Raw genomic sequence first — 12,151 nt, forward strand, 5'->3', positions numbered from 1 at the left:
AGGTATTTGGTTTATTATAGAGCCGTAGGGCTCTATATTCTATAATCCAAAATTTAGATCGACACAGGATTAATTGTAACAAAGGAAAATAAAACAACCAAATTTATAAACATCAATAAATTTTACTATAAAATAGAACATATATCTCATAAACAATTTACACAACCCTAAACCATAAAGACCAATGATAAATGTACAGTGTGATGAATGGCAACACTCGTTCTCCCTAAGCGGAGGCTCTGGCTTGATCAACTTGCAGCCAATCCCGTGGCTCTTTGAGTACTTGCATTAATTTATCTTCAGGAGAGTTCGGTTTGGGCTCGTGCATGTACTCCCATTTCTGAAAAAATAATATAGTGCTTAATTTATGTAAAATATCAAGTAAAATTTACCACTAGAATTTACAACATACATAAACATTGTCACGTTTATAAGCTACATGAATTTAATACTCAAAGTGGACTTCGATATATCATTGTTTACTTTATTTAAGTTGTTATTAACATCTTATTCTATTTGCTTCCCCATTCTTTTCAATTAAAGAAAAAATATTAATTAATCATTAATGATTGTCAATTTCATTCAAGACATTATTAAGAAATACCAGTAACTGTTAGGTATTCAAATAAATTATTTATTTGCCTAATATTAACTAGCGGCCTTACTAATAAAAAGTTAAACAATGGATAAATTTCAACCATTTTCTACCATAGCTGTGTCCTGCTCTTGCTCACATGAAACGTCAATCATAAAAACAAGACAGGTTATTGCAATAACTAATCCATTGAATAGCGAATGGGTAACATTTTATTAGTAAAACCGTAAGTAAACATGAAAAACTTACAGCATTCAACGGCAACGACATCAATATAGATTCATATCGCGCTTCAGGCGTGAAAAGCCCAAACTTAGTTCCTCTATCGTAAATCAAGTTGAACTCTACGTATCGCCCTCTGCGTAATAATTGCCATTGTCTCTCGTGGTATCCATATGCTTCGTCTTTACGCTTTTGTACTGTTGAAAAGTTATAGTCAGTATTAAAATTATAGATGGTTTGGATCTAACTATAAATTGGTTAATAAAAATGGCTACAGCAGAACACAGGAGTCAAAATATGTATCTAATCTACACTAATATTATAAAGAGGAAAACTTTGTTTGTTTGTTTGATTGTAATGAATAGGCTTATAAACTACTGGACCGATTTTGATGAAATTTGGCACAGACAATCTTTAGACCCTGAGAAAGAACATAGGCTACCTTTTATTGCGAAATATGTACCACGGGCGAAGCCGGGGCGGACCGCTAGTGAGATATAAGGTAATAGGACTATATTCGAAAAACTAGCTCAGTAATATTTTCAATAAGTAACAGTCTTCATTATATTCTCAACAATCTAATATAAATAAATTTCTATATCTGCGTAAAACAAGTCTTCTATGATATCAAACGATTTGCATACATTAGCATTGCTAATCATACATGCATTGGAATTTAATATACGATGACATCATAGTAGATGCTTGGCATGAATACTAATGCTAACTATAATAATTTCTACTAAAATGGTAGATTTTTAGTACCTCTGTAAAAACGAGTACTAATATTTTTTTTTTATTCACATAAGCACATTGAAAAATATGTATGTACTATTTATGAATGCATCGTTATTACTTACCAATGGGAATATAACTGGGTATGACAGCCTCCGCACAAGAGGTGACAAACTCAAAAGCGCTCTTCTGGTCCGGAGTGTCGATATCATCAAAAAAGATACCACCGACGCCTCTACGCTCAGCGCGGTGTGTTATTGTGAAATAATCGTCGCACCACTTTTTGAATCTATGAAGAATAATTCCATATAAATTGTTACCATAAACGAAATAATAGTTTAAAAAAACTAAAAAACACGCTTTTTATAGAAAACAGAACTAAAAAATAGAAAATTTTATCGAATTAGTGTATTGTCATCGGTCCTCAATAAATCTACAAAGTTTGAACGAAATCTGGCCGTTTAAAGTGGGTCAAAATCGCGTCCAAAGAAGTCGGTTACAAACAAACATACAGGTGAAGCTAATATAAAGCGTGTAAAAACAAATAGATGTCGAATTTAATTTTTTAAACAGATATTATTTAATTAGATAAGATCATATTATTATAAAAAAATCCTTTTTTAGTTGATCTGTAATTTTTTATTTGAACTTTGAAGACAAATTTTGCGATTGATAGGCTCTCGTATTTTTTTTTAATAACGAAAATAAGAAATAACTTGACAATAGTTATCGTGCTTGCACTTATGGTCAAATTAACATAAATATTAAATAGAAAAAAATGACTTTCTTAATTTTATTTTCAGCTAAAAATATAAAACTAAGATATCTCTTGACACTATAAACCAGAGCCGATAATTTTTGAAACAAAAAAAATCCTACTGCGATTTTTTTTTCACTTTTTATTATTTTTAAAGGATTCTACCCTGGTCTACTAAACAATCCTAGGGTTAAAAATTGTACAAATAAAAAAATAACACACCTTCCATAGTAAGATTTGTCGTGCGAATCGCATGCGTGTTTCAGAGTGAGATGGAAATGTGTTGCGTCCTCCTCGTTCAAGTAGTACGGGGTCAAGTCAGTGCCGCCTCCGAACCACCATTGTACACCTGTTTAATAGATTTTTTGTTGGTTTATAATACTCTGATTAAAACTTATCTCAAAAATGAAAAATGAAACTACAAAGTTAATTTCGTATTTTTATAGTATCCTTCGGCATAAGTTGACGGATACGATTACTGTGTCAATATCACATTTTTTTCCTAAACCATTAGTAACATGTTTATTGTAACCATGTAAGGTAAATTTATTATTAAAGTGAAACATCTTTATCGGAGTTGGAAAAAAATTTAGTGTAACATTTTTTCGTTACGCGTGACATTTTACCGTTGCGCGCCATCTTTTTTTATCCCTACCACGCGTGATTCGACGTACTTCTGTTAAAGTTTCATATAGTAAATTATTTTTTTGAAAAATAAGGTCATAAAGAAGTTTCACTTCTTACGTGTGTATATTACTACACGCACACAATTTTTTTTTAAATTTACATTCTTACATTTATTATAAGTCAAAACACCTCAAAATTCAATATTTATATACATTTTATCAAGTCAATACAATCATGTATCAACTATCAAGTGTATCTTACCATTATTATCCTGCACTTCAAAATATCTATAATTGAAGTGTATAGTGGGCACCATTGGGTTTCTCGGGTGAATCACCGCACTTACACCAGCGGCGAAGAAGGGCAACTCTTTGCCGTCAAAGTTTTTGCCTCTGAAAAAAGTTGTTTACTTAATGTTTTATTATTTGTTAATTTTTTATAACAGTCAACATCTCCGTTATTCGTCTTTGTTTCAGATTAGAAACTAAAATATTTATCCTGATATTCCAACCAATAGCCACAGGGTGATATGTATTTCTAATTTCACTTACTTTAGTATTTAAATAACAAATAAAAATCGCATTTAAAGTCTTCAATTTAAAACACATTTATGATATTAACCAATCACAAACCACACTACCTTGTTCTCATTTGCTGCACAGCCGCAGGGGGCAGTTTCCCGGACACCACAGATATATTCACCCCGGCTTTCTCGAACACTCGACCGTCTTGCAGCACGCACGTAATACCGCCCCCGCCCTCTTTACGCGTCCATCTGTCTACGCGGAATTTTGCATCCTGAGGAAAATTATAAACACAAACATTTATTGAAGTGACATTTCTTTAGGCGTGTTAAGAGTAAAATTTCAAGTTTGCATTTTTAGGCAATACCATCACGTCAGGTTAAAGTATATATGCAACAAGGTACGAAGAATTTTTACCTAAAAATGGCTTTTTTAATTTTAAATTGAGTTCAAATGTTAAAAACAGTACTTTTTGTGTATGATGAAATAAATATGATGATATAATGAAAATCCATTGTCTGGTAACTTCAAACTATTTACATCCATTCAAGTACTTTGATTTACAAGTAACAATAAAAGTGCCTTAAATTAATCATTCATACCGGGTATGGTACAAACATATCACTGTCATAGTCTAAATCTTCATCTCTTTTCTCATCTTGCCAAGCCTACAATAAAAAAAAAATGTTACACCTCTGTATTTTTGTCAGTCTTTAAATCCATTTTAAAACTTATGCTGGTATCCTATTCTGTCTCAAAACTCAAACATTTATTTATTCAATTTAATTTTTTCTAGAAGTAAACTCAAACTCAAACTCAAACATTTATTTATTCAATTAGACTACTATTTAGTAGCACTTTCGAATCGTCATTACATAAGTATTTTTAACATTTACCACCGATTCGGAAAGCAGTATCTATGGAGAAGAATCGGCAAGAAACTCCATAGTTGCTCTTTTGAATCACCATAGTTTTACCAATTACACCAATCTCATCATATTAATGACATACTTAAATATTAACTATGAATGTAATTAATGTTAATTGTCTCTTCAAGTTTAGCATATAAAACTTTCACTAACTATAAAAAAAAAACTTACTTCATCTTCCTCTTTTTCCAATGCTCTACAGAATTCTGCTTGTATCCTCATAATTAACAATTCCATCTGAGTTTTCATATCATTCGGATTCTTTTCTAAATGGCTGATGGGAGTTACAGGCTCCGCCATGTAGTTCTTTAGCTGCATTACTTCCTTCATTTCTGCTTTGTTGTTTTTACTTTGTTTATAAGCTATGTAACCTGCGCCTATCACAGCCGCACAGTACGTCCTTTGTTATCAAAAACATTCAAACAATGATCATATACTCATGTATTTCAATTGTTTCAGAAAAATAACAATAATTGCATGAATCTCATTATAATAATATGTAATTACTTTATGCACGCTACAATCTATCATCGAAGGTTATTCAATGTGTCGATTATTATTTAAACGTTACATATTTTTAAAGTATTTTTGTATTATTTTTTTGCTAAGTAAGTGTCAATAGTTTATCTGATAAGAAATCGACAAGAAATATGTCCTAAAAACAAAATTCTAAGCTCTGATAAGCTACTTTTTAGTCATAAATATGGCTTGATATATTAGAAAAAACAAAAATTCCATTTAAATTCCTATTACGGATGTTAAAGTTGGAATGTTATTCTACTAGGAAAACAACAACAAACAACTTACTTTATGTGCCGATCCCTAATTTTCTTGTAGCTCCCAACATATGAGAGTGTTTTAAAGCTCCTTACTGCTATTTTGTACGACATTTTTGTAAAATTTTACGAATAGATACCGGTATTTTGTGAGTTTACGAGATATTTTGTGACATGTACACCTTTCTATCGTATTGCTGAATGACGTTTGGCAATTGGCAATTGGCATTTGGCACTTGGCACTTGGCAGTGAGTTGACAGAAGCGATTGTCACGTCAGCTTGTTTGCATAACATGCGCCACCTGTCGCCAAACACTCGAAGCATATCTATCAGCTGTGAGTTTGTCCGCAAGGCGTATGGTGGAACTTGTATGCGCAATATGCGTTCATCTCTTTCCGTAGCACGTGCGCTGGGATCGATCGACCGAGTCGGCCTCTTTCGAGTTTCGAGTCAGTATACGCGATAGCTTGTGTGACGGCGAGTGTCAGTTGAGTTTGTTGTGCGCGTGTGTAGTCGCTCCTAGCTATCGATCCGTAGCCAGACCGCATTGCTGTACATTCCGGAGGCGGTGCCTCGCCTAGTTTTCGTCGATCTCCGACGTGACGGACGCGTGTCGGCGTCGGCGGCGGCCCGGACTGCCCTGCGCAGTAACAGCGCGGGAGAGACGGCCCTCTCTTCTGCCAAAACCGAATCGCTGTCCGCGGCGGACGGCTGTGATGTAGCCGGGGCCGGTGAACGTGCGGCCTTCGGACAAAGGAACCGCGACTCTATATTCGCGATGAAGAAGTTCACTTTCAAGGGGGTGTTGGACGGGTTCCGCAGCTCGGTGCAGGCTGCCCCGCGCGGGACGGAACAAGAAATACAGGAGACGCTGCGCTCGGAGCACTTCCAAGTTAAAAAGGTAGGTCGCTCCTCGGCCCAGCACTGCGAGGATGGAGCGTGAGTCGGAGTTGGCTGCGTATTTAAAGTCCTTCGCATGCCGCATTGACAGAACGCATCGCGTGTACGGTGTTGTGTAAACTTTACGGTCCGTTGACACGACATCTCCACGCACCAAAACATGTATACTGCGCTGTGCTGATACTATCCAAGAATAACGTTTCGTAAGCGAAAGCAATGCAATTACGAGTTCGCGACTCCGTTACGCTTACGTCAGCGTCCTTGGCCGTGTCATCTGTTAGCGCAATAAACATAATCTTCTTAACTTCCACTTTAATTCCTAATAGACTTACGTTTAAGGTCGTCCGTCAGTTGTCAATAATCGGGCCTTGTTGCCTGCAGAATTACGCTGATATTGGACTTATAAGAGATAAGATAAATGCACTCAATAATACGCGAACCGCGGCGTGGCTTTCAATTAGTTTTTTTTTTTTTATGTATTTATACGAAAAGTTGTCTAATGTAGCTGTGAATATGTGTGCCTACTGCCTAATGTAAATATTTGCTCATTGACAGCTGCTCGAAAAGTTAGTAGGTAGGTACCTTATATTATTAAGTTTGTTCAGGTTGGTTTCGATTCTTATCAATAAGGTATATTAAACTACAAATGACGATAAATGGTTGAATTAGAAATAAACTGGGCACTTACTTGACATTTTCATCACATTTTAAGAACGAACAGTTACCTATTTCAGAATATTTTGTCATTATTGTTCAACATTCCATTGAATTCACACATAAAAATACCATCAAGTGGTAGTGAATTCACTGTGGTGTAATGCTGTGGTGTTTTCTTCTTCAATAAAATGTTTTCGGAATACATTTTAAAATATTTGTCAAAAGGTACCTAGGTACGATTGTGGTAAGATTGACAGGAAATTTCAAATTCCGGTATTTCGTTACCACTACACATCACTAAAAAAATATGACAGCTCAAGGACAGCTCTTTCTAATTTCGTTTTTCTGAATCGTTCCGATTTCACTGTTCACCTTTACAAGAACCGTCATTTGTTGATATCACGGGGTATGAGACAACTTTGATTACCTACCAGTAATAAAGCATTGAGAACCCCTGAGATAAGTAATTACACCAGCTTAGTATTCCATTAAGCGAAATGGGTCAAGGATCACAATTTTATTGTCCCGTATGGATGAAGAACTTTTAATGGTTTCATGCTAACTTTTACCGTCTCTACCTTTTTCTATGATGTTTTGTTCGTTTAGTCACAGAATAAGTAGGTACCTACCTACTTAGATTTTGTTTCGTGTCGAAAAAAGAGTTGGTAATATTTTATTAAAGATTTGATGATTGATGGTTAATTTTTGATGGCAACATTGCAAATGCGCACTCTTATAATTCCTACCTCTAAGTGCCTACTGCCTATATTATCCCATTGAGTCCCCAGCGGCCCGATCGGTCCCAGACCCAATAGATTTTCTATTGTGTCTGTGGTACCGGGGCCTGAGTTACTACGTAGAGTGCAAAATATCGTTGGATAGTTTCGATTCTGTTATAGATATCTTTTGTTATAACCAGCTGAAAATAACGGAAGCCAAAAAATTAATAAGTCCAAATTAACATCTCAAAATAGATGAAAGCACTCGAGACGAAATTTAAAATTTAATTACACTTTCAACAAATACGTCCGCTATTGAGTTTCAGGAAAATTTGTGTGAAAATCTTTCACTGTAACTTATTGCGGCTTTTCGGAAACTTTTTAGCTTTCCCGTCGGCGTAAGTATATTGACGGCCTTTTTTCTTATAAAGATTCCTTATTAACTTTTTTTCACGGCAAATTTAATTTCCCGTCTCTTACACTGTTTTCCGACTTCATTTTGGGTTTAATTGATCGGAAATAATTTTGATTTGCAATAATACTTAATGAAATTTGTTAAATGTTGACTATATTATTATGAATTTATGAGATATCATTCTTTTTAGTTTAAGCTGTCACTAATTTTTCATAACAAAATTAAGCTTACAATGTTTAATAAACGTCGCTACCGTGTATGAAAATCGATAGATAAGGAGTCAAATTCGTGCCTAGTCGTAGTTAGATAAAAATAATAACAATGGCCTCCTCTCATGTATTTGTTCGTACAAAAAACGCTTAATTTTAATATAAAATTAAATATAAGTTTAAGTTTTACCTGTTCCTGTGTGAATGAGAAAATTTATTCCAGTCGGATGCGATTAGAATGAATCGGTGTCGATTTCATGTCTTGAAATAAAATTACATTTTCACGCCAAAATTTATCGTAATCAATTCAAGCAATAACAAATTAAACGATTTATTAAAGGGGTGACAGACGTACGAGTAAGTACGCGAACTTGTGGCTCGACGACCTTTTTCGCTCGTGTGTCACCCCAAGTACGCGTACTTAAAAACCGTCGAGTAAGTTCGTTGACGATCCAACATGTTTGAAATCTTACTCGAAGCCCGCCTTGGCTCGCACGTCTGTCACCGCCGCGAGCCGAGTAAGTACGCGAACTTTAAAACCGCGACTTTAAAGTTCGTACGTCTATCAGCCCTTTTAAAGGGGTGACAGACGTACGAGTAAGTACGCGAACTTGTGGCTCGACGACCTTTTTCGCTCGTGTGTCACCCCGAGTACGCGTACTTAAAAACCGTCGAGTAAGTTCGTTGACGATCCAACATGTTTGAAATTTTACTCGAAGCCCGCCTTGCCTCGCACGTCTGTCACCGCCGCGAGCCGAGTAAGTACGCGAACTTTAAAACCGCGACTTTAAAGTTCGTACGTCTATCAGCCCTTTTAGAGTAACAGCAGGAATACAGATTACTGTAATTTTAACATAAATCATAATAAGTATTTTTTTTTTAAATAACAGAATATAAGTTAAATTGAAATTGACAATCGCTACACAGACTAAAAAGTCTTTTAAATTAATTTTCTTTAAAAATAACAGAGTGTAGCTGAAATATTACACTTAAAATAATAATTATTTGAGGTTTATTTTATTGGTTTACTATCTCATATGCGTAGTTAAATGCAGGTAAGTTATAAGATTCTTAATTGAATCGTGACGAGCAAGATTTTTTTAATGTAAAATAACTTAAAATGCGCTTTATATATGGCAATAAACTTGATAGAAATCATTATAGAAATAGATCGCACCAACATCTCGTAATTGCTCCGAGTCCGAGACCAACATGGAACTCGATCTAATATGATTTCTAATAGATTATATAATAATTTATCAAATATATAAATAATTATAAACGGTTTGTAATAGGTAAAATATGAAGCACACAGACGGTTAGGTATATTTACATACATTTACTTACTATCTTCTACGAGTCTTAATACATTTTCTCATTAAATTCTAATTAACGTTGATAAAACGATCCACAAGTGCTTAAAATATGTAACTCGTGAAATATGTATTTTTGAATTAGTTTAACTGAGAGTTTTTTAATTCTTCTAATAATGTATAAAATTACTTTAACAGTTTTATTATTTAATATTTTCAAAATATATAACCAAACGAATTGCCTCCGAAATAATTTGTATTAAAATAGTTCACGCATTTCTCTGATTCTTTTAAATAATGATTTTGTGAACTTATTTCTATTGGCTTACCATATCTACGGAACTTGGTGACTATGGATTAGTGACAATACAAATTTCATCAAATTCCTTTCTGAGGATGGAAAGCCAGGTACTGAAATAGCCTAATATTTATATGACTTGTGGCTGAAAAGCGTCGAAAACGGTGATAATCCACAAGTTTGTCTATTTAATATTTATGCTAATAACATCCCCAGGGGATCTCGTCGCTGGAGCGGTAAATTTCACCAGACAATATCACTTTCATGTCATTATTCCGAGCGTCGTTTGACATTGCGGCTTATACCAATCCAATTAACGGAATTTTTGCCTGGCTCGATCTTTATCGGGATGGCTTTGAAGACATTCGGTGCCTTTGAAGTGGTTCGTCAAAGAAACACTTGGATAATTTGTGTGGCTGTTGGTGTGCAAAGTTTTTATAGGTAGAGTTTCAAGACTAAGGGCTAAGGGTTCGTGTTGGAGGAAGGCGTATTGAGTATCTTCTTTGGAAAAGCGATAACGTTCTATTATACAACGTTAGAACTAGAAGCTTATGTGTTTTCAGGATTTTTGTATGTGGTACTTTTTAATACATATAGGTAACTTTATCGGAAGTCGGGAGTCCAGAGGAGTATTGACTATTCTGTATCTTAATTTATAACGAGATGTTTTTTAATAAAATTTGCCAGCGTTAAAAGCATATTGTGCGATGTGGCTTCATGTTCAAAATAATTTATCCGAACTCAGGAGGACCACAAAATAATAATAATTATATGAAACCATATGTTCAGATTCTCGTCTTCGCGACGCCAAATTGCGATGGTGAAGTATTTTAAAGCAATAAGTAGCTTTTGGATTACGCGTTATTTCATTCGAGTTTTAATAAAGAATAGAAACAAATCGTGTCTATATTGAATTATATAAAAAAATCCTCTTATGTTTAAAATATTACAAATTACTCTAAGTATCCATCTTTTGTAAAATTCGATATTTTATATAAGCCCATTCTAGAACTCTCTCTGTAGTAGTAGTATCTCTACTGTCTACATATTATATTGTAGAGATACCTACGCTACTGTAGTGATTGTACATATATTTTTTGTATTTTGCTCCAGTGTTATTGTAAAAGTTTGTTATTATTTTTCACAAGTTCTGCAATATTTTACAGTTTCGGTTTTATTACTTTGATACAGGTTGCTTGGATCTGGAAAAGGAATAAATTGAATATTATTTGTTGAACTTGCGTAAAGAATTATTGGTTTATGTAACTATGAAAATTTAATTAAATTTTATCTAATATTTTCGTTTTATTATCCTAGTAAATTCATGATTAAAAGATTCTGTTTGTTTTATTGGAAATCCTCTTTCATAGGTACAACATACGTTGTCCAGACATACACAGAATACAGATATAATATTTCGACGATGCTTTATTATTTATATTTATAGAGGGAGTATAAAATTATATATGTACCTAGCTACCAGCTCCTATAGTTCTTATGATTTTCTAAGTCATTAAAAGGATGCCAGAAATAAATATCGAGCTAAAAAATAATATTTTATGTCTTGTCTTACAGATTAAATTGCGTTAACATCTTTAGCAGCATCACTGTTCTCAGACATTTCCTTTTAATAATAAATAAATAAAACTAAATTCATAAAACTTATAATATGACTTGTTGGAATATTTATTACAATTCTTAATGAAGCACTTGGTTAAATTTAAATATTGGAGAGGTTTGGAATTAGAGTCGGGTTGAACGGGTAAATGTAATTTCCTGAAACCCTTTTGCTAAATAATGACTTTTATAAATAAAACATAATACCCACGTTTGAATACTTGACATTTTAATATCTTTTTAATGTGATAATTACACTTTTTTTTTGTAATATACTGACGTAATTGAAGTGGTAATGGTACTAATAATCTAATTGACTTGAGACAATTAAATGAATACTGTCGCGAACTACATGCTTCATTATTTATTTCTAAAAATTTTTGGTGCATATTCACAAAATACTAAGGATTATTTTTCCGACCCAAATATCGACCAATAGAATTGCACCATTCGACGTCACGTGGTACAACCTACATGGTATTACTGATAATTTTTTGAAAATTTTCTCTGGTCGTTGACGTCAAACTGACAGGTTGAATTCAATTGTGAAATTATTGGCCGACATTTGGGACGGAAAAATAATCCCCCGAATACCACACGAGCTTCAAAATTATCTGGCATTTCCCTCAAGGTTCCCTGCAAACAAATAAAGTCGTCAAGTTTTTCAGGAAGAATCACTCGCGCTTCGCGCTCGTGATTTTTTAACCTTGACTAAAAACTTGACTCCTTCATTTGTTTGCAACGAACCTATCGGAAAATACCTGATAATTTTGAAGCTCTTGTGGTATTATAGGTAAATGAAAAAAATTAAACCTACCTATTCGAATTTTAAAAATTAAATCATAATATTATCTTAA

The 12,151-nt window shown here is 33.9% G+C and overlaps 2 protein-coding genes and 1 long non-coding RNA gene across 4 annotated transcripts in view; 1 reads left to right on the forward strand and 2 right to left on the reverse strand.

Moving 5' to 3' along the window:
• Positions 1–102: 102 nt before the first annotated feature.
• Positions 103–5,364, reverse strand: LOC123696671 (oxygen-dependent coproporphyrinogen-III oxidase). 2 transcript variants are annotated; one of them, XM_045643019.1, is made up of 9 exons: positions 5,197–5,364; positions 4,561–4,789; positions 4,063–4,128; positions 3,577–3,734; positions 3,198–3,328; positions 2,532–2,658; positions 1,678–1,841; positions 845–1,014; positions 103–340 (listed from the first exon to the last, which is right to left on the reverse strand). In XM_045643019.1, the coding sequence occupies exons 1-9, from the start codon at positions 5,277–5,279 to the stop codon at positions 227–229; spliced, it is 1,242 nt and encodes a 413-aa protein (XP_045498975.1). In that variant the 5' UTR covers positions 5,280–5,364; the 3' UTR covers positions 103–226. The 2 variants fall into 2 exon arrangements, with proteins under 2 accessions (XP_045498975.1, XP_045498976.1); XM_045643020.1 differs by lacking the exon at positions 4,063–4,128 and having other exon boundaries at positions 5,197–5,362.
• A 155-nt stretch (positions 5,365–5,519) lies between these two features.
• LOC123697070 (syntaxin-binding protein 5) overlaps positions 5,520–12,151 on the forward strand; it is a 220,656-nt gene continuing 214,024 nt past the window's right edge. Inside the window, exon 1 of the mRNA XM_045643486.1 lies at positions 5,520–6,067. Coding sequence (XP_045499442.1) covers positions 5,945–6,067 — 123 coding nt within the window. The 5' untranslated portion in view covers positions 5,520–5,944. The remainder of the gene's footprint in view (positions 6,068–12,151) is intronic.
• LOC123696688 overlaps positions 10,775–12,151 on the reverse strand; it is a 62,831-nt gene continuing 61,454 nt past the window's right edge. Inside the window, exon 3 of the long non-coding RNA XR_006752115.1 lies at positions 10,775–10,879. This is a non-coding gene — a long non-coding RNA (uncharacterized LOC123696688). The remainder of the gene's footprint in view (positions 10,880–12,151) is intronic.

The sequence above is a fragment of the Colias croceus genome, chromosome 13 (genome assembly GCF_905220415.1).
Source record: "Colias croceus chromosome 13, ilColCroc2.1".
NCBI classification, from domain to species: Eukaryota; Metazoa; Arthropoda; class Insecta; order Lepidoptera; family Pieridae; genus Colias; species Colias croceus.

Bases quoted from the DNA above. Each gene is read 5' to 3' on its own strand.
- LOC123696671 (XM_045643019.1), bottom strand. From the start codon at position 5,279: ATGTCGTACAAAATAGCAGTAAGGAGCTTTAAAACACTCTCATATGTT. The intron at 4,790-5,196 runs GTAAGTTGTTTG...TTGATAACAAAG, and splicing joins ATTAGGGATCGGCACATAAA to GACGTACTGTGCGGCTGTGA. The intron at 3,329-3,576 runs GTAGTGTGGTTT...AACTTTTTTCAG, and splicing joins GTGCAGCAAATGAGAACAAG to AGGCAAAAACTTTGACGGCA.